General features: G+C 41.8%; 1 protein-coding gene across 16 annotated transcripts in view; it reads right to left on the bottom strand.

Annotated features, from left to right (window-relative positions):
- The window catches only part of TM2D3 (TM2 domain containing 3), a 190,475-nt gene that overhangs the window by 134,630 nt on the left and 34,180 nt on the right, over positions 1 to 21,665 (bottom strand). The window contains exon 6 of one of the 16 annotated variants that reach the window (XM_082386109.1): positions 16,540 to 17,228. The exons of 14 other annotated variants lie outside the window; for them this stretch is intronic. In XM_082386109.1, the coding sequence (XP_082242235.1) occupies positions 17,090 to 17,228 (139 nt within the window). In that variant the 3' untranslated portion in view covers positions 16,540 to 17,089. Of the gene's footprint in view, positions 1 to 16,539; positions 17,229 to 21,665 lie in introns of those variants that run through there. One more of the 16 variants, XM_082386101.1, reaches the window with a different exon arrangement.

The raw sequence follows: 21,665 nt of genomic DNA, 5'->3' as shown, positions 1-21,665 counted from the left end.
CAAAACCACAAAAGAATCAGAGGAAAGTATAATATTTTTATAATCTTGGGATGGGGAAGGACTTCCTAACCAAGAGCCAAAACTCAGGATTCATAGAAAGAAAAGATGGAGAGATTTATATATCAAAATATAAATCCGTTTACTACCCCCAAAAACCCTGTCACTAACAAAAAGAAAAAGATAAGAGACAGGCTGAGAGAAAATATTTGCCATATTCAGTAGACAAAGGGTTAATGGCCATAACATATAAAGAGGCTCTGGGTATCACCAAAGAAGAAACAGCTTACTACAAGATGGAGAAAGGGTATAAACAGGCAATTCACAAAAGATCTCCAACTGCTTATAAATGCATGAAAAGAATCTCAGCATCAAAATGTAAGTGAAACTCCAGAGACTCATCAGATGGAAAAACCGAAATGGGCGGTGGGACTGGAGGGCGACAGAAAGGGTGGGACAGCCAAGGAGAGACCCTCGGAAATGAAATGGGAGCTGAAGGGCTCATCTGGCTGCTCCGCCAGCGCAGCGCCGGGCGGCAGGGCTGGCGAGAAGCAGGCCTGCATGGCTCTAAGCCTTCCAGCGAGGAAGGCTGGCAGGAGGCTCAGGTGGCAGGACCAGGGGTGTCCCACCATGGCTGGTGGTGGGGGGCAAGTGGAGTGGATGCTTAGGACAAAAGTCGCCAGTCCTGCTTCCTTCCCAACCCTCCCCACTCCATCCTTCACCACCCTGCTCCGGAGGCAGAGAATCCCCATCCTCCAGCTGTATCCCAGCTCTCCTGACCCTGACCCGGACCCCCCTCACCCAGATACACACGCCTCCCCCAGAGCACCAGCAGGTGGACCCAACAGGGATAGGGCAGTAACAACAGCACCATTTCTCCCTACCACATCTTGCCCTGCAAAATCTTTTAAAAAATCACAGTGTAAATTCACCAGGAAGAAAAAAAGTAACAACAAATGGAAAAATGATGGACGAATTTAATCATCTATAATTAACCATAGGAGAACAGCAAGTGAAACCATTTCCACTTCATTTTATTTGAGGGCTTATCTATTCAAATTATGCATGGCTGGGCTTATTCCCAGCCCCAGAGCTGACTTCTAACCAGCAGTTGGCAGAGAAGAACCATCCCGGGCACAGACAACGCCATTGTCTTCATTCTCCCGGTCCAGCCCCTGGCTGCACCATGGGGGGGCGCTGCAGACCCACGTCTCCTTGCTCCCAGCACCCACCCAGGTCCTTCCACGAACCCTTCCTCCCTGGCCTGAACAAGTCCTGTTCTGTGGGAAATCATCTCCCCTCTGCCCTCAATCCTTTCTCCTCAGCCTCCTTCCACTCCTGGGCCTAAACAAGCCCGAGGTCTCCCCAGGATCTCCACACTGCACTGTCTTCTTGGATGGGGGCTGCTGCCTCCTCCAAGTTAAAGGGCAGGAGGAAGGGGCAGCCCACATCCTGGGGCTGCACCCAGAACATGGTTCAGGGTCATCTCTCCAGAACTGCTCTTTGAAAGGCTGCACCATCTACCTTTCCCCGTCAGCATCACCCAAGGCGCCGCCAAACCCGCCCGGATTCTTGCTCCTACGTGGTCCTTCAGAGCTCCGAGTCCTCTGAAATAGTTCTTTCCCTCAAGTTTAATGGCTTCTGCATCGTCCTTTGTGTGACCCCACGACATGGCTCAGGTGTAATCACAGAAAACACCCTCACAGGTTTACACAGAGGGGAGTTCACAGAGGGTGTTAGGAGTGCACAGAACCCTCTGGGCTAGAGGCGTGGCTTTGGGGTTCGTTCTCCACGCGGAACTGGACACCAGGTGAGCTCCACCTCTGGCACCATCGCCACCAGGAAGTTGGGGAGGAGGAGGAAGCCCACGTGCCTCTCGGCTCTCAGCCACGACCACACTTGCTACGCGGATGCCCTCTGCCTACCTCTTGCAAGCATGAGGCCGTTGCTTCCACCGATGCAGAAAACCCAAATGCCTCTTGTACTGTGCTCACCAGCAGATCAGAACGGAAGCAGCAGCAGCCGGGCCTCAGCCTCACCTCCCTTTCCAAGTGTCATGCACTGAATTGCCACACCCTTACTGACCGTCAGAAGCAAGTGAGCCTGAGAAATGCACCCCCAAGAGGCTGCGATGGAGAGATGGAGGCAAAGGACATGTGCCACAGCCCCACGGTGCCCACCCCGGACGGGACCCTGTCGTCAGCGGCTGCCCCCCTTCCTCACCACTATCCACTTCTTTGAATCCATAAGTAATTTTGTACGATGCCCTCCCCCTCCCAAGTGTGTGTGTGTGTACGTGTGTGTGTGTGTGCGCGTGCACGCGCACGCAGGGTGGGGGGGAGGGAAGGAGAGCGGGAAGGAGAAGTCGTACTGGTCATAATAACTAGTAACTTGTCCTTGAAGGCAGGGACAGATGCGCTTTCCTGTGCAGGTGTGAGCCTCGGTTACTTTGCTGAGCAATGCAGAAGCCACAGGGGCCCTACGACATTAAGTGCACAGGAGCGGATCAGGGTGGAAGTACTTTGGGGGGAACCCAAGGACACAAGAAGCCCCAACGCAGGGAAGGGAGCTGACGGTCACAGACTACAGACAGCCTCGTGTCACTTCATTTCTCACCTCACTCCCGCACATCTCCAGGGTAGGCAGCTCGTTTTATATAAGAGAAAACTGAGGGGGGTGGGGGGCAGGAAAGATCGCCCTTGTGCGGTGCTGGCAAGGTGTGCAGTAGCAGGGCTGAGAAGTGGCCGCCAGCCCTTCAAATACCGCCCCAGGGGGGCGGGGGCCAATTGTTGATGCCCTGGGGACATCAGTATCCAAAGGACTCTTTCAGTTGCAAGAGACAATACCAATTCCAAATACCTTTCAAGGTTAAAAGGGGTCAGTCAGGTGGGGAGCTTACTGCCTTGTGTAGCAGGGCTTCGGCGGGGCATCTAGCTTTGGGCACAGCTGCACCAGGGGATTGGCAGCCCGCAGCCCAGCAGCTCCCACCAAGGCCAGCATTTGGCCCAGCTTCCTTGCCCCGCCCCTTACACAGGGCTGAGTCCTCTGATTGGCTGGGCCTGGGTCACGTGTCAGACCTGCAGCCCCAGGGTGGGCCTCCCCGCCCCACCAGGAAGAAGGATCAGGGGTAGCATCCTCCACTGAGCCGGAAGGCACAGCGTCCGCACCTGCAGCCCCAGTCCACACACAACTTAGACCCCAAACTGGCTGACACCACGAAGGGAGGGGGGCTGTCTCCGAGGCTGCAGATCCCCCCATGGGGCAGAGGACTCCTCTCCGTAACCTGACCGTAAGGCCCGGCAAGTCTGCGGGGGCACATTAAAGGATAAACGCCACAGAAACAAAATTGAAAATAAAATTTATGACCCTTTTTCGAACCAATATCCTAAAGCTGGCCGAGACAGCCAACCAGACGTGGTCCCTGAATTGCAGGAGAAATCTAACGGGCACTTATACTATTAAACCACACGTGCGGGATGAACCTGGCCGTTTTCTAGCTCCCCGGGGGACGGATGAAGAATGAAGAGAGAAGGCGGACTTGCCAACAATCAGCTCGCGCCGTCCTCATGCTGCTCATCTCATGGATGCTTATCCGTCACACCGTCCTCAGGCCGCCTCGCAGGCCCCTTATTGCTGCACAATCTTTCTGAGGAGCCGGAAGCATCTGTCTCTCCAGCTGAGAGATGCAGGCGGTGGGCAAATATCTGGGCCAGAGGTCGGGCCGAGGAAGCCCCAGATACCCCATTTTCGTTTGATGGAAACACTCTCATTGGCTGGATGGATAAGGGGCTGTGGTTGGGCCTGCCCACCAGGCCCAGCACCCCCCAGCCCTCTTGGAGAGGCGCTCCCAGGCTGGAGAGCCAAACCTGGAGCAGCACAGAAGCCCAGAACATTCCACAGGCCAGGGGCCAGCGTTCCACCATGGCAGCCTGCTGCTGGGCCATCCAACATCCCTCTCCATCCTTCCTTGCTAACTGAGTTCCAGTTGTTCCTGGGTGGCGATGGGCCCAGCAACAGGGAATGAATCACGAGTCCGTCCACTGGTCATCAGTGGTAGAGGCAGGCATGTGACCAGTTCTGGCCAAAGAAACAAAAAAGTCCACTAGGAAACTGTGTGATCATTTTCCTTCTCAATTAGCAAAGGACATGCAAGGGAAAAGTTCCTTGTTTGCTATCCCCTTTTCTCTGCTTTGCACACATGGTATCGGGTAGTGTTGCCTTGAGTTGCTGGGATCGACTTAGGGAATTTCAGAAAGGCCAAGTGAGCGCTGCTGACCCGCCTTGCAGCTGCCCACCTCCCTGCTTCCTGTTGGATTAGGTAACAATACTTGTGTGAATGAGATGGTGTCATATTCTGTCACTTGCTACTTAAAGCAACCAACTACTATATTCACAGTCACCTAGTGGGCTTGAGACAGAACCAGGATAACATGCCAGACCAGTGCCCATCATACTTAACTTGGAATCCCACTTTTAAAGGTTTTCCCACACCTGTTTGGAGCATGCAGCAGGTAACTGATACACACTCACACTGGGTCACATCTGGAATTGTCAGGGAGAATTCCTACTGTCAGCCAGTGGCCTTGTGTCTAACATGGTTTAGCCCTATGAATTTGCATTCTTCTTGCTTTTTAGAAATTAAACTTTTAAATTTGAGATAATTGCAGGTTCATCTGCAGCTTTAAGAATAATACAGAGAGATGGTGGGAATATAAGTTGGTGCAGCCACTATGGAAAACAGTATGGAGGCTCCCTAAAAAACTAAAAATAGATTTACCATATGATCCAGCAATTCTACTCCTGGGCATATATCTAAACAAAATTATAATTCGAAGATATACATGTACCCCAATATTCATTGCAGCCCTATTTACAATAGCCATGACATGGAAGCAACCTAAATGTCCATTGACAGATAGATGGATAAAGAAGATGTGGTACATATATACAATGGAATGTTACTCAGCCATGAAAAACCATGTAATAATGCCATTTGCAGCAATATGGATGGACCCAGAGGTGATCATACTAAGTGAAGTAAGTCAGACAAAGACAAATACCACATAATTTCACTTACACGTGGAATCTAAAATATGACACAAATGACCTTATTTACGAAGCAGTTCTCCTGGGTTCCCTCACCTGCTGCTCTCCGCCCAGGTGCCCCTTCCCAATAAAGTCTCTTGCTTTGTCAGCATGTGCGTCTCCTCTGACAATCATTTCCAAGTGTTAGACGAGAGCCCACTCTTGGGCCCTGGAAGGGGTCCCCCTTCCTGCTACAGTTCTGGGAAAAGCCTTTGCTGCTCCTTGAGATGCAGAAGGTCCATTCAGGGGCCCCAATGCTGCCATCTGGGTTGAGTGGATGCCTCTTTGAGAGGCAGCATCTTCTCTCCAGATCTGCCACAGGCTCTGGGCTCACAACCAGAAGCCAGGTCCTCAGCTACACAGAGAAAGCATTAGTTCTAGCTAGGTGGGTGTCGGGGGTGGGGGTGGGGGTCCTTTCAGACTTGAAGCAACAAAGTCCAGGCTGGGCAGATTCTCTCTTCCCAGCTGCCTATTAAAGAGCTGTAGCAATTTACATTGAGGAACTAGCGGTCAGATGTCTTCAGCTTTAAAACTATTCATCCTCCCTGAATGTTGCCATAGCACAAGAAAGAAAGGAGAAAACCACAATTTGAAAAGATACATGCACCCCAATGTTCATAGCAGCACTATTTACAGTAGCCAAGACATGGAAGCAATCTAAATGTCCATTGACAGAGGAATGGGTAAAGAAGAGGTGGTCTGTATATACAGTGGAATATTACTCAGCCATAAAAAAGAATGAAATAATGCCATTTGCAGCAACATGGATGGACCTAGAGATTATCATGCTAAGTGAAGTAAGTCAGACAGAGAAAGAAAAATATCATATGATATCACTTATATGTGGTATCTAAAAGAAAAAAAAGACACAAATGAACTTATTTCCAAAACAGAAACAGACTCACAGAAATAGAAAACAAACTTACAGTTACCAATGGGGAAATGGGGTGGTAGAGGGATAAATCAGGAGTTTGGGACTAGCAGATGCAAACAATTATATACAAAATAGATAAACAACAAGGTCCTACTATAGAGCCAGAGAACTATATTCAATATCCTGTAATAAACCATAAAGAAAAAGAATATGAAAAAGAATATATAAGTGAATCACTTTGCTGTACAGCAGAAATTAACACATTGTAAATCGACTACACTTCAATTAAAAAAAAAATAAAGATTGAGTTAAGTTTCTGTAGTCCCTGTCACCTTCCTCAAAAATAGTGATAATAATAATACGGAGACACTATGTACCCTTTACACAGTTTTCCCCAATAGTATAATATCCCAACCAGAAAATTGACATCGATCCAGTCAAGATTCAGAACTTTTCCATCACTACAAGGACTGCTCCAGTGGCCCCTTTATAGTCACAGCCACTTCCCTCATGCCTCCCACCCCCAGTCCTTCACCCCTGGCAACCGCTAATCCATTGTATATTCACCATTCATATAATTTTGCCATCAAGAATGTCACATAAATGAACTCATACCAGTAGGTAACCATTATTTTTTTCCATTCAGCATAATTCCCTGGAGAATCATCCTAGTTGTACATGTATCAGCAGTTCCTTCATTTTATTGCCAAGTAGCATTCCACAGTATGCATGTTCTGTTTACCTGTGGCTCACAGAACATCTGGATGGTTTCCAGCTTCTCGCTATTATGAATAAAGCTGCTATGAACATTCTTGTACAAGTTATTGTGTGAACCTAAGTCTTGACTTCTCCAGGATAATTGCCCAGGAACACAATTACTGAGTTGTATGGTAGTTGCCTGTTTATCTCCTTAAGAAACTGCCAAACTGTTTTCCAGAGTGGCTGTTCCATTTACATTCCTGCCAGCAATATATAAGTGAAGTGATCCAATTACTCTGAATCCTTGATAACACTTGGTGTTGTCACTATTTTTCATTTTAACCATTCTGATAGGTGTGCAGTAATATCTCATTGTGGTTTCAACTTGCATTTCCCTAGTGACTAATGATATTGAATACCTTTTCATACATTTATCTGCCACCTGTATACCCCCTTTGGTGGAATGTCTGTTCATGTCTTTTGCCCATTTTATAACTGAATTGTTTATTTTTTACTGTTAAGTTTCAAAAGTTGTTTGTATATTACAGATACTAGTTCTTTGTTATTTATGTGGTTTGCAGTGTTTTCTGCCACTGCAGAAGCTTTCATCTCTTAACAAGGTCTTTCATAGGACAAAAGGCTTTAATTTTGATGAAGTCAAATCTATTGATTTTTCCTTTATGGATTGTGCTTTTGGTGTTAAGTTCAAACTCTCTTTCCCTAGCTCTAAATCCCAAAGATTTTCTCCTATGATTTTTTTCTTAAAAAATTTATAGTTTTACACTTCACATTTTTTAAAAAATATACTTTACATTTATATATGAGCTATTTTGACTTTTTTTTCATAAGGTATGAGGTTTAGGTAGGTGCATATTTTTTCCTACAGATGCGTAGTTTCTCCAGCACCTTCTATTGAAAAGGTTATCCTCCCTTCATTGAATTCTTTTGCACCTTTGTCAAAAATCAGTTGGGCATATTTGTGTGGGTCTATTTCTAGGTTCTCTTTCCTGTTCCATTGATCTTTGTGTCTATCCCGCCACGCACACCACAGGGTCTTGACTCCTTTAGCTATAGTAAGTCTTGAAATTGGATAGACTGATTCCTCCCAATTTATTTTTCTTTCTCAAAATTGTTTTAGTTCTTCTAGTTCCGTTGTCTTTCCATAAATCTTAGAATATATGTATCTACAAAAACTTCCTGGGATTTTGATAGGAATTGCATTTAACCAATAGATATATTTGGAGAGAACTGGTATCTTTACTATATTGTGTCTTCCAATCCATGAGTAAGGTATATCTCACCATTTATCTAGAGCTTCTCTGAATTCTACTATCAGTGTTTTGTAGTTTTTGGCCATACAAGTTTTGTTAAATATACACATAAGTTTTTCTTTTTCTTTTTTTAGCAATGATATTATATTTTAAATGTTGACATCCACGTGTTTATTAATATTATAGAGAAATACAATTGATTTCTGTATGTTGATCTTCTTGTGGCCTTGAAGTATGCACTTATTAGTTCTATCATTTGGGGGGTAGATTTCTTGGGATATTTTACATAGACAATCATACTACCTGCAAATAGGGACACTTTTAGTTCTTCTTTTTAGAGTTGTATAATTTTTTTATTAATTAATTTATTCATTTATTTTTATTTATTTATTTTTGGCTGTGTTGTTTGGGTCTTTGTTGCTGCACGCGGGCTTTCTCTAGTTGCGGCGAGTGGGGACTACTCTTTTGTTGCGGTGCTCAGGCTTCTCATTGCAGTGGCTTCTCTTGTTGCGGAGCATGGGCTCTAGGAGCATGGGCTTCAGTAGTTGTGGCTCGTGGCTCTAGAGCACAGGCTCAGTAGTTGTGGCGCACAGGCTTAGTTGCTCCGCAGCATGTGGGATCTTCCCGGACCAGGGCTCAAACCCATGTCCCCTGCATTGGCAGGCAGATTCTTAACCATTGTGCCACCAGGAAAGCCCCTTCTTGGGAATTGTTAAACAAACAAAAACTCCTAGAATCAATAAGCAATTGAGCAAGGTTCAAGACACAATGTTAATATACAAAAAAATCAATTGCTTTCTTATATACGAGTAATGAACCATTGGAATTTGAATTAAAAACAGCACCATTTACATTAGCACCAAAAAATGAAATACTTAGACATAAATCTAACAAAATATGTACAAGATATATATGAGAGAAATTATATATCTTTAATGAAAGGAATAAAAGAAGAATAAATAAGTGGAGAGGTATTCCATGTTCATGTATAGGAAGACTTAATGTTGTTAAGATGTTAATTCTTCCCAACTGTAGTTGATGTGTAGACTCAACACAATTCCAATCTAAATCCTAGCAAGGTATTTTCTGAATACAGACAAACTGATTCTAAAGTTTACACAGAAAGCTAAAGACCCAGAATAGCCAATACAATATTGAAGAAAAAGAACAGAGTCAGAGGACTGTCACGATCCAATTTCAAGATTTACTATCAAGATACAGTAGTCAAAGTGTATGGTATTGGTGAAAGAATATACAAATAGATCAATGGAAGAGAATGGAGAACTCAGAAATAAATACACACAAATATAGTCAGTTGCTTTTTGACAAAGGGTAGCAAAGGCAATTAAATGGAGGAGGAAGTCTTTTGAACAAATAGTGTTAGGTAAACTGCATACATGCAAAAAAATAAATAAATAAAATAAATGAATCTAGACAAAGACTTTTTATCTTTCAAAAAATTAACTCAAAATTATCTCAGGCCTAAATGTTAAGACACAAAACAATGAAACTTCTAGGCTATAACATGAGAGAAAATGTTTGTGACCTTGAGCCTGGCAATGACTTTTCAGATATCACTCCAAAAACATAACTGTGAATGAAAATATTGATGAGATGGAGTTCATTAAAATAAAAGAACTTATCTGTGAATGGCATTATTAAGAGAATAAAATGATAAGCCACAGACTAGGAGAAGATATTTGCAAAACATATAACTGATAGAGGAATTGTATCCAAAATATACAAAGAACGCTTAAAACTCAACAATAAGAAAACGATCCAATTGTTTGCCCAAAGGGGGGCAGAAAACCTGAACAGGCACCTCACCAAAGAAGATATACTTAGGCAAATAAGCATATGTAAAGATGTTCAACATCACATACCATTAATTTCAAATTAAAACAACAATGAGGTACCAATACACACCTATAATCCGAAACAGTGACAATACCAAATGCTGATGAGGATGTGGAGCATTGGGAAGTCTCATTCATTGCTGGTGGAATGCAAAATACTGCAGCCACTTTGGAAGACAGTTTGGCCATTTCTTAGAAAGCTAAACAGTCTTATCATTCACTCCAGCAATTACACCTCAAATGAATTGAAGACATGTCCACACGAAAACCTGCATATGGATGTCTATTGCAGCTTCATTCATAATCGCCAAGACTTGGAAACAACTAAGATATCCTTCATCATGTCAATGGATACGTAAATTGGGGTACATTCATATAATAAAATATTATTCAGCACTAAAAAGAAATGAGCTATCAAGTCATGAAAAGACATGGAGGAAACGTAAATGCACATTACTAAGTGAAAGAAGCCAATCTGAAAAGGCTACATACTGTTATGATTCCAACTATAGGACATTTTGGAAAAGGCAAAGCTATGGAGACAGTAAAAAGATCAGTGGCTGCCAGGGGTCGTGGGGAGGGAGGGATGAATAGGCAGAGCACAGATGATTTTTAGGGGAGTGAAACTATTCTATGTGATACTATAATGGTGGATATGTCATTATACATTTGTCCAAACCCATGTAATGTACAATGCCAAGAGTGAACCTTAATGTAAATTATGGTCTTTGGACAATAATAATGTGCCAGTGTAACAAATGTACCATCTGGTGTGGGATGTTCATAGTGGAGGAGACCAAGTGTATGCAGGCAGAGGGTAAATGGGAACTCTCTGTACTTTGTGATCAATTTTGCAGTGAACCTAAAACTTCTCTAAAAATGAAGTGTACTTAAAAAACCCATAGAACTGAATAACACAAAGAGTGAGCCCTAATGTAACTTATGGGATTTAGTCAATAATAATGTATTGCTATTGGTTCACCAGTTGTAACATACATATCACACTAATGCAAGATGCTAATAATGGGGGAAACTGGGAGCAGAGAGGAGTGAATGGAAACTCTCTGTACTTCCTGCTCAATTTTTCTGTAAACCTAAAACTGCTGTAAAAATGGAAGATTGTTAATCTTTAAAAATTCAATTTCCTTAATAGTTATAGGGCTATTCAAATTACCTAATTAATATTGGGTGAATTGTGGTAGTAGTTGGTACATTTCAAGTAACTGGTCTGTTTCATCTTAGTTGTCAAAGTTATGTGTATAGTTGTTTGCAATATTTTTAAATTTTCTATTTATCTATAGAATCTGTAGCAATATCAACTGTTTGAATCCTGATATTGGTAATTTGTGTCTTCCCTTTCATTTTTATTCCGTCAGTCTTGTTAAGTTTGTCAATTTTATAGATCTTTTATTGATTTGGGGGGATACATTTTATTGACTATTTTATTGATTCTTTGAGATGCATTTTATTCTTTTCAAAGAAACAGCTTTTTGTTTAATTGACTTTTTTCTATACTTTTTCTGTTTTCAGTGTCATTGATTTCTGCTCTTATCTTTATTATTCCTTCCTTTTATATGCTTTGGCTTTATTTTGCTCTTCTTTTTCTAGATTCTGAAGTGGGAGCTTAGATGATATACTTGAGACATTTGCTGTTTTCTGATATAAATATTCAGTGCTATATATTTACCTGTTAGCACTTATTTAGCTACATCCCACAAATTCTGATATGTTGTATTTTCATTTTCATTCAGTTCAACCTTTGAAAAAAAATTTTCCATGGTAACTTCTTCTGTGACCCAAGGATTATTTAGAAGTATGTTGTTCAGTTTCCAAGTGTCTAGAGATGTTCCTGTTTTCTTTATGTTGTTGATTTCTAGTTTGATTCCACTATGGAAGGAAAAAATACTTGGTATGATTTCAATTCTTCTAAATTTGCTGAGTGTTTATTGTAATGCGCCAGGATATGATCTATGTTGGTATATGTTCTGTGGGCGCTGGAAGAGTATGTACTCTGCTGTTGCTGGGTGGTAAGCTCTATAAGTGTTGATGAGGTCCTGTTGACTGATGGTTTCGGGACTTCCCTGGTGGCGCGGTGGTTAAGACTCCACACTTCCAATGCAGGGGGCAAGGCTTCGATCCCTGGTTGGGGAACTAAGATCCTACTTGCCAGCATGGTGTGGCCAAAGAAAAGAAAAAGAAACTTACAGTCAGTGATTGATGGTGTTGCTGAGTTCCTCCATATCTTTCCTAATTTCCTCTATAGTTGTCCTGTCAATTGTTGAAATACGGATGCTGAAGTCTCCAACTATAATTGTAAGTTTGTCTATTTCCCCTTTCAGTTCTATCAGGTTTTGCTTCACACATTTTTACAGCTCTGCTGTCTGGTGCATTCACGTTTAATTTGCTATGACTTTTTGGTGGACTGACCCTTTTATCACCATAATTTCCCTGTCTTTAATAATTTTCTCTTTGAAGTCTATTTTATTTGATATTAATATAGCTACTTGTGCTTTCTTCTTATTAATGTTGTCTGGAATATCCTTCCCTATCCTTTAACTTTCAACCTACCTATACAATTATATTTGAAGTGAATTTATTTTAGCATATATTTGGGTCATGTTTTCTAATACACTTTGCAAATTTCTATCCTTTTCTCAGTGTATGTGTATCATTTACATTTAATGTGATTGTTGATATGTTTAAGTCAGTCATTTTATTCTGTTTTCTGTTACCTCTGCTTTTGGTTTCTCTGTTTTCTTTTTCCTGTTCTCCTGTGGGTTACTTGAATGTTTTTTTAGAATTCCATTTTGATTTATAGTGATTTTGAGCGAATCTCTTTGTATACCTTTTTTAGTGCCTGTAAATCATATATACATAACTTATCAATCTACTGATGTCAACATTTTACCATTTTGAATGAAGCATAGAAATCTTATCTTCCCTTACATCCCTTTTCCTCCTACTGTTTATAGTACTGTAATTGTCTTAAATTTATGTCTTCTACATACATGTAGAACTTCATCAATGTTATAATTTTTATTTCAACTCTCAAGCATAACTTAGAAAACTCAAGAGGTGAAGCAAAATGTATTATATTTAAGCTTATCTTGACTCATTCCATTGTTCTTTCTTTATTCCTGATGTTTCAGGATTCCTTCTGTTATAATTTTCTTCCTGTTATAGATATTCCTTTAGCCATTCTTTTAGAGTAGGCCTGCTGACAACAAATTCTCTTAGATTTTCTTCATCTGAGAAAGACTTGATTTCCTCCTTCATTCCTGAAGAACATTTTCTCTGGATACAGAATTCTCGGTGGACAGTTCTTTTTCAGCATCAGAAAGTGTTGTGCCACTTCCTTCTGACCTCCATGGTTTCTAAAGAGAAATTTGCTGTCATTTGAATTGATTTTTTCCCTATAGGTGAAATTTTGTTTCTCTCTTGCTGCTTTCAAGATTTTTCCTTTCTCTTTGGTTTTCATATATTTGATTATGATGTAATATATATAAATATTATAAATATTTATAAATATATTGATAGAAAATTATAAATTTATATTAAATATAAATATATAATGTTAAATATTATAATTATAAATATATAAATATTTAAAATCTTGGCATGATTTCATTAGATTCATCCTGTTTGGAATTCATTCAGCTTCTTGAATCTGTAGGTTTATTTCTTTTGCCAAATTTGAGGTGTTTTCAGCTATTATTTATTCAAATCCTGCCCTTTTCCCCTCTTTCTGGGGCTCCAATGACACAAATCTTAGTTCTTTTGTTATAGTCCCACGGGTCCCTGATACTCTGATCATTTTTTTTTAAGTCTATTTTGTCTCTCTAGTTTAGACTGGGTGATTTTTACTGCTCCACCTTCAAGTTCACTGATTCTTCCTTCCTCTCCATTCTGCTGTTGGGGTCACCCAGTGAGCTTTTTATTTCCATTACCATATTTTTCAGTTCTAAAAGTTGCATTTTTCATCTATATATCTTTTATTTCTTTCCTGAGATCTTCCATTTCTTTTCTGAGACTTTCTATTTTTCATTTGTTTCAAATCTGTTCATAATTCATTGAAGCATTTTTATCAAGACTGCCTTAAAATTATTGTTAGATAATTCTAACATCTCTGTCAACTCAGTGTTAACATGTATTGATTGTCTTTTTCATTCAAGTTGAAATTTTCCAGGTCCTTGGTATATAACAAGTGCTTTTTGATTAGAACTAGGACATTTGGATATGATGTTATGAGACTGGATACTATTAAACCTTCTGTTTGAGCTGGTTCCATGATACCACTCTGGCAGGCGAACAGAAGGCACTGCTTTGTTACTGCCAAGGGGATCAACGCCCAGATTCCTCACTTGGCCTCCACTGACATGAAGGAGGGGAAGGACCCCTTGTGGCTGGTGGCCGGGATGGCAATTCTGGGGTGCTTCCCTGCTGTCCTCACATGGCCTCTACTGACACCAGAGGTCGGGATGTGTGGTGCCTCATAACTGCCTGGCGTGGATTAAAGTCCCGGCCCCCTGCTCAGCCTTCTCTGACATTGTTCCATCAGGGAAGCTGGGATACCCTGCTACACAGCCTGGTGAGGGTGGAAAGCGAGGCTCACCTACTTGCATGGGTAGGGATAGTGCCACGGTTTTTCTGGGGTGTCTGGCTGAAGTACAGCAGTTACTGACTAAGCGTTTTCTGTCTTCCTGGCCCTTTGGCTAGAGATAGCAAGCTTCTGTAGGGACTTCTTTTGTTTGTGTGTATTAGTGTTTTGCCTGCCTCTTCAGCTCTAAGTCTGGGCTATGTGAGGCAAAAAGAATACTCAGGGAACTCATCCCCATGTAGTTCCTTGGGTCCTGAGGTGCCTAGCCAGTCTGCCGCCTTCTCTCAGTTTATCAGAGCCTTCTTTATTTCTTTTATTTTTGGCTGTGTTGGGTCTTCGTTGCTGCACGCGGGCTTTCTCTAGTTGCAGCGAGCGGGGGCTACTCTTCATTGCAGTGCATGGGCTTCTCATTGCGGTGGCTTCTCTTGTTGTGGAGCATGGGCTCTAGGCACGTGGTCTTCAGTAGTTGTGATGCACAGGCTTAGTTGCTCCGTGGCATGTGGGATCTTCCCAGACCAGGGATTGATCCTGTGTCCCCTGCATTGGCAGGTGGATTCTTAACCACTGCGCCACCAGGGAAGTTCCAATCAGAGCCTTCTTATATTGCTTTAATATATAAGGTCCAGTGTTTTAATTGTACTGAGAGAAATAGAGGAAGTGTGTATATGCCATATTCCTGGACAACGTGCATTTTTAGGTGAAAATTTTCCTTCATTTACCTAGGATCAGGAACCTAAGCTGATTTACCACAATACAAAGAGGCTACCCTACCCTCCTTTCCCCTTTGGTAACCATAAGTTTGTTTTCTATGTCTCGAAGTCTATTTCTGTTTTGAAAATAAGGGGGGATAAATTAGGAGTTTGGGATTGACAGATACACACTCCTATATATAAGATAGATAACCAACAGGGACCTACTATACAGCACAGGGGACTATACTAACTATCTTGTAATAACCTATAAGGGAAAAGAATCTGAAAAAGTATATCTGTGTGTGTGTGCGTGTGTGTGTGCGTGCGTGTGTATGTGTATAACGGAAGCACTGTGCTGTACACCTGAAACTTAACACATTGTACATCAACTATACTTCAATAAAAAAAAAAAGTCTACCCTCCAAATACTTTGCAAATCTCCAAGAGCACATTATACTGCTTTACTTCTGAGTCGAATGTACAAGACAGAACGATTCTAATTCTATTGTGGAGTTAGGATGCAGTACAATGGTGTAAAGCCCATGAAAATGTTAAGACAATTTACTGAGGATTTCAGGATACTAATTAGCTTTTTGTGACTTGGCCCTTACACAAATCTGAGACTAAATAGCTTTATTTTATTATTATTATTATTACTACTATTATTATTATTGGACACTGAGGCAATGCCAGTCACCCTGCATATCCAGATCCCCCACCAGCATGGGACCTTCTAGGATCCCTAGAAGGGATCCTAGCCATGTTCACATGGTTGCACGTTTTATAAAATTTTCAGGACTAAGGGATTTTAACTGTAATTGGCTCCAAGCAGTCTCTGTCTCCACTCTGATTTCCCCTCCATTATATGTCCCCTCTTATTGGGTTTTGGGGGTGCCTATGGACATTTTGGGGTGGTTACAGATCTGAAGAGGAAGTGAGCTGAGGATATATTAAGTCTGAGTTTTATGGGATATATTTATGTGATTCAGAGTGGCTTTGGTATATAATTAAATTACTGAAGTCATCTGGTATAGGAATGTCTTCCAAAAATTTGCTTACTGTGCACTGTGTCAACTCACCTGGCAAGTGACAAGAAAATATTGACTAACTGCATAATGAATGCTATCAACTGAAAGAATATTTCAGATTGTCCATTGCACAAGAAAACTTGAAATGCCTTGTAATCTCACAGCTCACATATGACAGGTACTTGATAAAGATTTCCTCAAATTGGAAATAATCCAGAATTTTACATGCCATTTCATTAATGACCAGTTGTAAAGATGAAAATAACTTTTCTAAACTATCAATAAGAAAATCAAATTTTAATCAATAGTGCTAAAGGAAAGCTTCATTTCTCTTTCGATTCTCTCTACAGAAAATGCCATTACAAAGTTACTGTAAAAAAAAATATATATATATATATGGCAATGAAGTAACCTAGAGGTATGTTAGGGCATAAAATTAATTTTTTAAATTATGTTATTTTTCAGAATGCTGTGATGTTTGAGGTTTGAATTTTTACTTTCTTGTGATTTCTTATTTTTTTCTCATTAAATATTCACCTTTGTACTTAGTTTTGTTTGCATAATTTTATGTTCTTCTTCATAAAGGGGACTCCCAATTAGATAATCTTTGAGCCCATGTTTCTGACCCATGACCATGCACAAAACCACTCAGTTTGGTTGAGGTGGGATAGGGTTTATTGGTGGGTGTGAGAAGTCTCACAGCACCTTCAGGAAGAGTGAAGAATTCGACTCGGGCTGAGCTTCCAGAACCCGAGAGCCAGATTTGCTGATCCGATGCCACCCTGCCTCCACCGTGCTGGGGCGGGGCGGTGCCCCCAACGTCCCTGCCCCTGCCCCTGCATGCTCCATGCAGATGCCACCTTGCCTGAGGCTTCCTGGGTGCCCTCCTCAGTCACACGTGTTTGGCGTCTCATGGGAGAGGAAGTCAGTGTGGAAGGTAGGATTCACAAGGTAGGGGATGGTGAAAATGTCCAGGAGGTGCTGAAAAGACTATGGGCATCCACTGTGACAGATGTCCACTCCCTCTGATGCAGGACAAGGACCCAAAGGGGTTCCAGATGCAGACAGGTAAATAAGGCTGGGCCCCGACTTCAAGGACTCCCTGGAAAGTGGGGGAGAGACTGGTGTCCTAATACCCCAAAGCAGAGTGTAAGGCTCTGGTCACAGGCACCCTTAATAGTTAGTTTCCTAAGAAGGGAGGACCACTGACCTTGACAACCCCCTAACTGGCTTGTTCAGAGGGAGCAGCGCCAAGGCTGACCCCTGGCACCCTGAGACGGACAATCTCCTGCTTAGTTTATCTGTTGCTGCTGCTGCCTCAGGAATTCTAAGCTGCTGATAAATGTTAATCTCATCACATTACCAAAAAAAAAGAAAGGGAGTTTAACAACCTAAAAATATAATATAAACCGAACAGTTTCTTCTTCCCTCACCCACACAGTCAAAGAATGTAAATTAAGGTGTTCTTTCAGTTTCTAAATTTCTATGTAACAACAGGATCAAAAAAATGAAAGGATAACTAATATTTCAAAACATAATCCTCCAGCAGATGAAATGTAAAACATTTGTTTGCATCATTGCTTCTGTAGTCCAGGATGGGGAAAGATATCCTGGGGGTAGACAACAGTAACAATTATTTCAAATATAAAGACCACAAGAAGGTCCAAGAGGGCAGCATAGGAAGATCCTGAACTCACCTCCTCCCAAGGACACACCAAATCTACAGCCACATATGGAACAATTCCCTCCGAAAAAGACCTGAATACCCATCCCCTGCACTCTTCAGCTGCCCCACTAAAGCCGGCAACCACGCACTGACGACACAGGTGACTCTCCTTGATCATCTGGCTCTGGTGGCCAGGGGGCCTTGCATCCCTGAGTCCCATGGGGCTGTAAAAATCTGGGAGACAGTTCCTGGCAGGCTACCTCCCCAGAGCACCACACAGACAGCAGACTAAAACACACCCCCAGTCTCCCTGTGAAAAGGTCCTATGTACCTGTCCTGAAGCTTCAGCCTGAGGGCAGGACTCAGGTTTGCCACATGCTAGAGGTTCCAGAGGTGCTCTCAAGGAGCACAGGGTGGGGACACAAGCCTGGTGCTCTGTCTAGGCCTTAGTGCCGCGTGCCAGTACCTCCCAGAATAAGCTTATACACTCACTCATCTGGAGCCCCAGTTTCTGCAACTGTCACCCAAAGGACAACCCCAGATCACCTGGTCTGGAGGCCAGAAGATTTATGGGTTTATAATTGCAATCCCACAGGACTGTACATATTTGCATACTTTAAAAGCTGCAACCTGAGAGTCTGGCTTCTAATCAGCCTAAAACCTGGTGCTGACTGAGATCCCTCTCTCTGGAATGCTGGCAGGTCTCAGCACACCCTCAATGACCAGGACCTGTCGTGGATAAATCAGGCTGCTTAGACAACCACAAAGATTCAAGAGACAATTCTAGGACAAGGTTGAAGGACAAGATTCATCCCCTACACAGGCCACTCCTTCAAGACTGGAAGAGGTAGCTGTTTCACTGAATACATGAACAAACACAGAGATTCAAGCAAAATGAGGAAACAGAGCAGTATGTTCAAAACAAAAGAGCAAGATAAAAACTCACGGAGAAACTTTAATGAAATAGAAACAAATAATTTACTTGATGAAGAATTCAAAGCCATGGTCATAAATATTCTTACCAAACTTAAAAAAACAATGGATGAACACAGTGAGAACTTCAACAAAGAGATAGAAACTATAAGAAAGTACCAGGCAGAAGTCACAAAGCCAAAGAACACAATAACTTAACTAAAAAATACATTAGAGGGGTTCAACAGAGACTAGATGAAGCAAAGAAAGGCTCTGTGAGCAGGAAGACAGGGCAGTGGAACTCACCCAAACAGAAAAGCAAAAAGAAAAAGTAATTTTAAAAAAGGGAAGATAGTTTAAGGGACCTGTGGGACAACATCAAGCAGATAACATTCAAATTACAGGCGTCCCAGAAGGAGAGGAGAAAGGGACAGAAAACTTATTTTAAGAAATAATGGCGGGACTTCCCTGGTGGTGCAGTGGTTAAGAATCCACCTGCCAGGGCTTCCGTGGTGGCGCAGTGGTTGAGAATCTGCCTGCCAATGCAGGGGACACGGGTTCGAGCCCTGGTCCAGGAAGATCCCACATGCCGCGGAGCAACTAGGCCCATGAGCCACAATTACTGAGCCTGCGCGTCTGGAGCCTGTTCTCCGCAACAAGAGAGGTTGCAATAGTGAGAGGCCCGCGTACCGCAATGAAGAGTGGCCCCCGCTTGCCGCAACTAGAGAAAGCCCTCGCACAGAAACAAAGACCCAACATAGCTAAAAATAAATAAATAAATAATTGTAAACAAACAAACAAAAAAAAAAAACTATTAAGAATCCACCTGCCAATGCAGGGGACACAGGTTCGATCCCTGGTCCAGGAAGATCCCACATGTCACAGAGCAACAAAGCCTGTGAGTCCCAACTACTGAGCCTGCGTGCCACAACTACTGAAGCCCGTGCGCCTAGAGCCCGTGCTCCACAACAAGAGAAGCCACTGTGCTGAGAAGCCTGCGCACCGCAACAAAGAGTAGCCTCCACTCACTGCAACTAAAGAAAGCCCACATGCAGCAACGAGGACCCAATGCAGCCAAAAATAAATAAATAAATAAATTTATTTTTTAAAAAAAGAAAGAAATAATGGCTGAAAGCTTCCCTAACTTGGGGAAGGAAAGAGACATCCAGGTCCAGGAATCCCAGAGAGCTCCAAAGAAGATGAAGCCAAAGAGATCCACACCAGGACACGTTATAATTAAAATGTCAAAAGTTAAAGATAAAGAGAGAAACTTAAATGCAGCAAGAGGAAAACGACTTGTTACCTATAAGGGAATCTGCATAAGACTATCAGCATATTTTTCAGTAGAAACTTTACAGGGCAGAAGGGAGTGCATGATATATTTAAAGTGTTCAAAGGAAGAAACTTCCAACTAAGAATATTCTACTTAGCAAGGTTATTACTCAGAATTAAGAGAGAGAGAGACTTCCCTGGTGGTGCAGTGGTTAAGAATCCACCTGCCAATGCAGGGGACACGGGTTCGAGCCCTGGTCTGGGAAGATCCCACATGCCATGGAGCAACTAAGCCCATGTGCCACAACTACTGAGCCTGCGCTCTGGAGCCTGCGAGCCACAAATACTGAGCCCATGTGCCACAACTACTGAAGCCCGCACGCCTAGAGACCATGCTGCGCAACAGGAGAAGCCACCACAGTGAGAAGCCCACGCACTACATCAAAGAGTAGCCCCCCTCGCCACAACTAGAGAAAGTCTGCGCGCAGCAATGACAACCCAACGCAGCCATAAATAAATAAATAGATGGATAGAAAGAAAGAAAGAAAGAAAGAAAGAAAGGAAGAAAGGAAGAAAGAAAGAAAGAAAGAAAGAAAGAAAGGAAGGAACAGAACTAAGAGAGAGAAAGAATTTCCAAAAAAGCAAAAGCTAAATTAGTTCATCACCACTAAATCAGCCTTACAATAAATGTTAAAGGGACTTCTTTAAGCTTAAAAGAAAGGGCACTAAATAGTAACAAAAACATATGAAAGTATAAATATCACTGGTAAAGGTAAATATATAGAAAACGTAGTGAATTGATCACTTATAAAGCTAGCAGGAAGGTGAAAAGACAACAGTAGTAAAAATGACCATAACTATAACAATTAGTTAAGGAATACACAAAATTAAAAAAACATAAAATGTGACATCAAAAACATAAAATGTAGTGGGTAGGGAAGTTTTAGAATGTGTTCAAATTTAAGCTGCTATCAATTTAAAATAGACTGGAACCTATACTTATATCTGATAAAATACTTTAAAACAAAGACTGTAATAGAAGACAAAGGGCATTACATAATGGTAAAGTGGTCAGTCCAACAAGAGGATACAAAATTTGTAAATATTTATGTGCCCGACATAGGAGCACCTAAATATACAGAGCAAATATTAACAGAACTAAAGAGAGAAATTGACAGCCACACAATAATAGTAAGAGACTTCCCCACTTACATAATGGACAGGTCATCCAGACAAAATCAATAAGGAACAACTGGCTTTAAATGACACATTAGACTAAATGAACTAAACAAGATATCTCAAACAATCTCGCTTTACACCTAAAGGAACTAGAAAAAGAAAAAACAAATCCCAAAGTTAGTAGAAGAAAGGAAATAACAAAGATCAGAGTGGAAATAAATAGAGACTAAAAAGACACAGAAAAGATCAATAAAACTGGTTCTTTGAAAAGATAAACAAAACTGACAAACCTTTAGCTAAACTCACCAAGAAAAAAAAGAGGAATCAATAAATAAAATCAGAAATGAAAGAGATGTTACAACTGATACCACAGAAATACAAAGGATCATAAGAGGTTACTATGAACAATTATAGAGCTACTGGACTTCCCTGGTGGTGCAGTGGTTAAGACTCCAAGCTCCCAATGCAGGGGGCCCAGGTTCAATCCCTGATCAGGGAACTAGATCCCACATGCATGCTGCAACTAAGAGTTCACAT

The sequence above is a fragment of the Balaenoptera borealis genome (assembly GCF_965194805.1).
Source record: "Balaenoptera borealis genome assembly, chromosome: 3".
In the NCBI taxonomy this organism is placed as follows: domain Eukaryota; kingdom Metazoa; phylum Chordata; class Mammalia; order Artiodactyla; family Balaenopteridae; genus Balaenoptera; species Balaenoptera borealis.
Note: the sequence above shows the minus strand (reverse complement) of the source record. Positions and strands in the feature narration are given on the sequence as shown.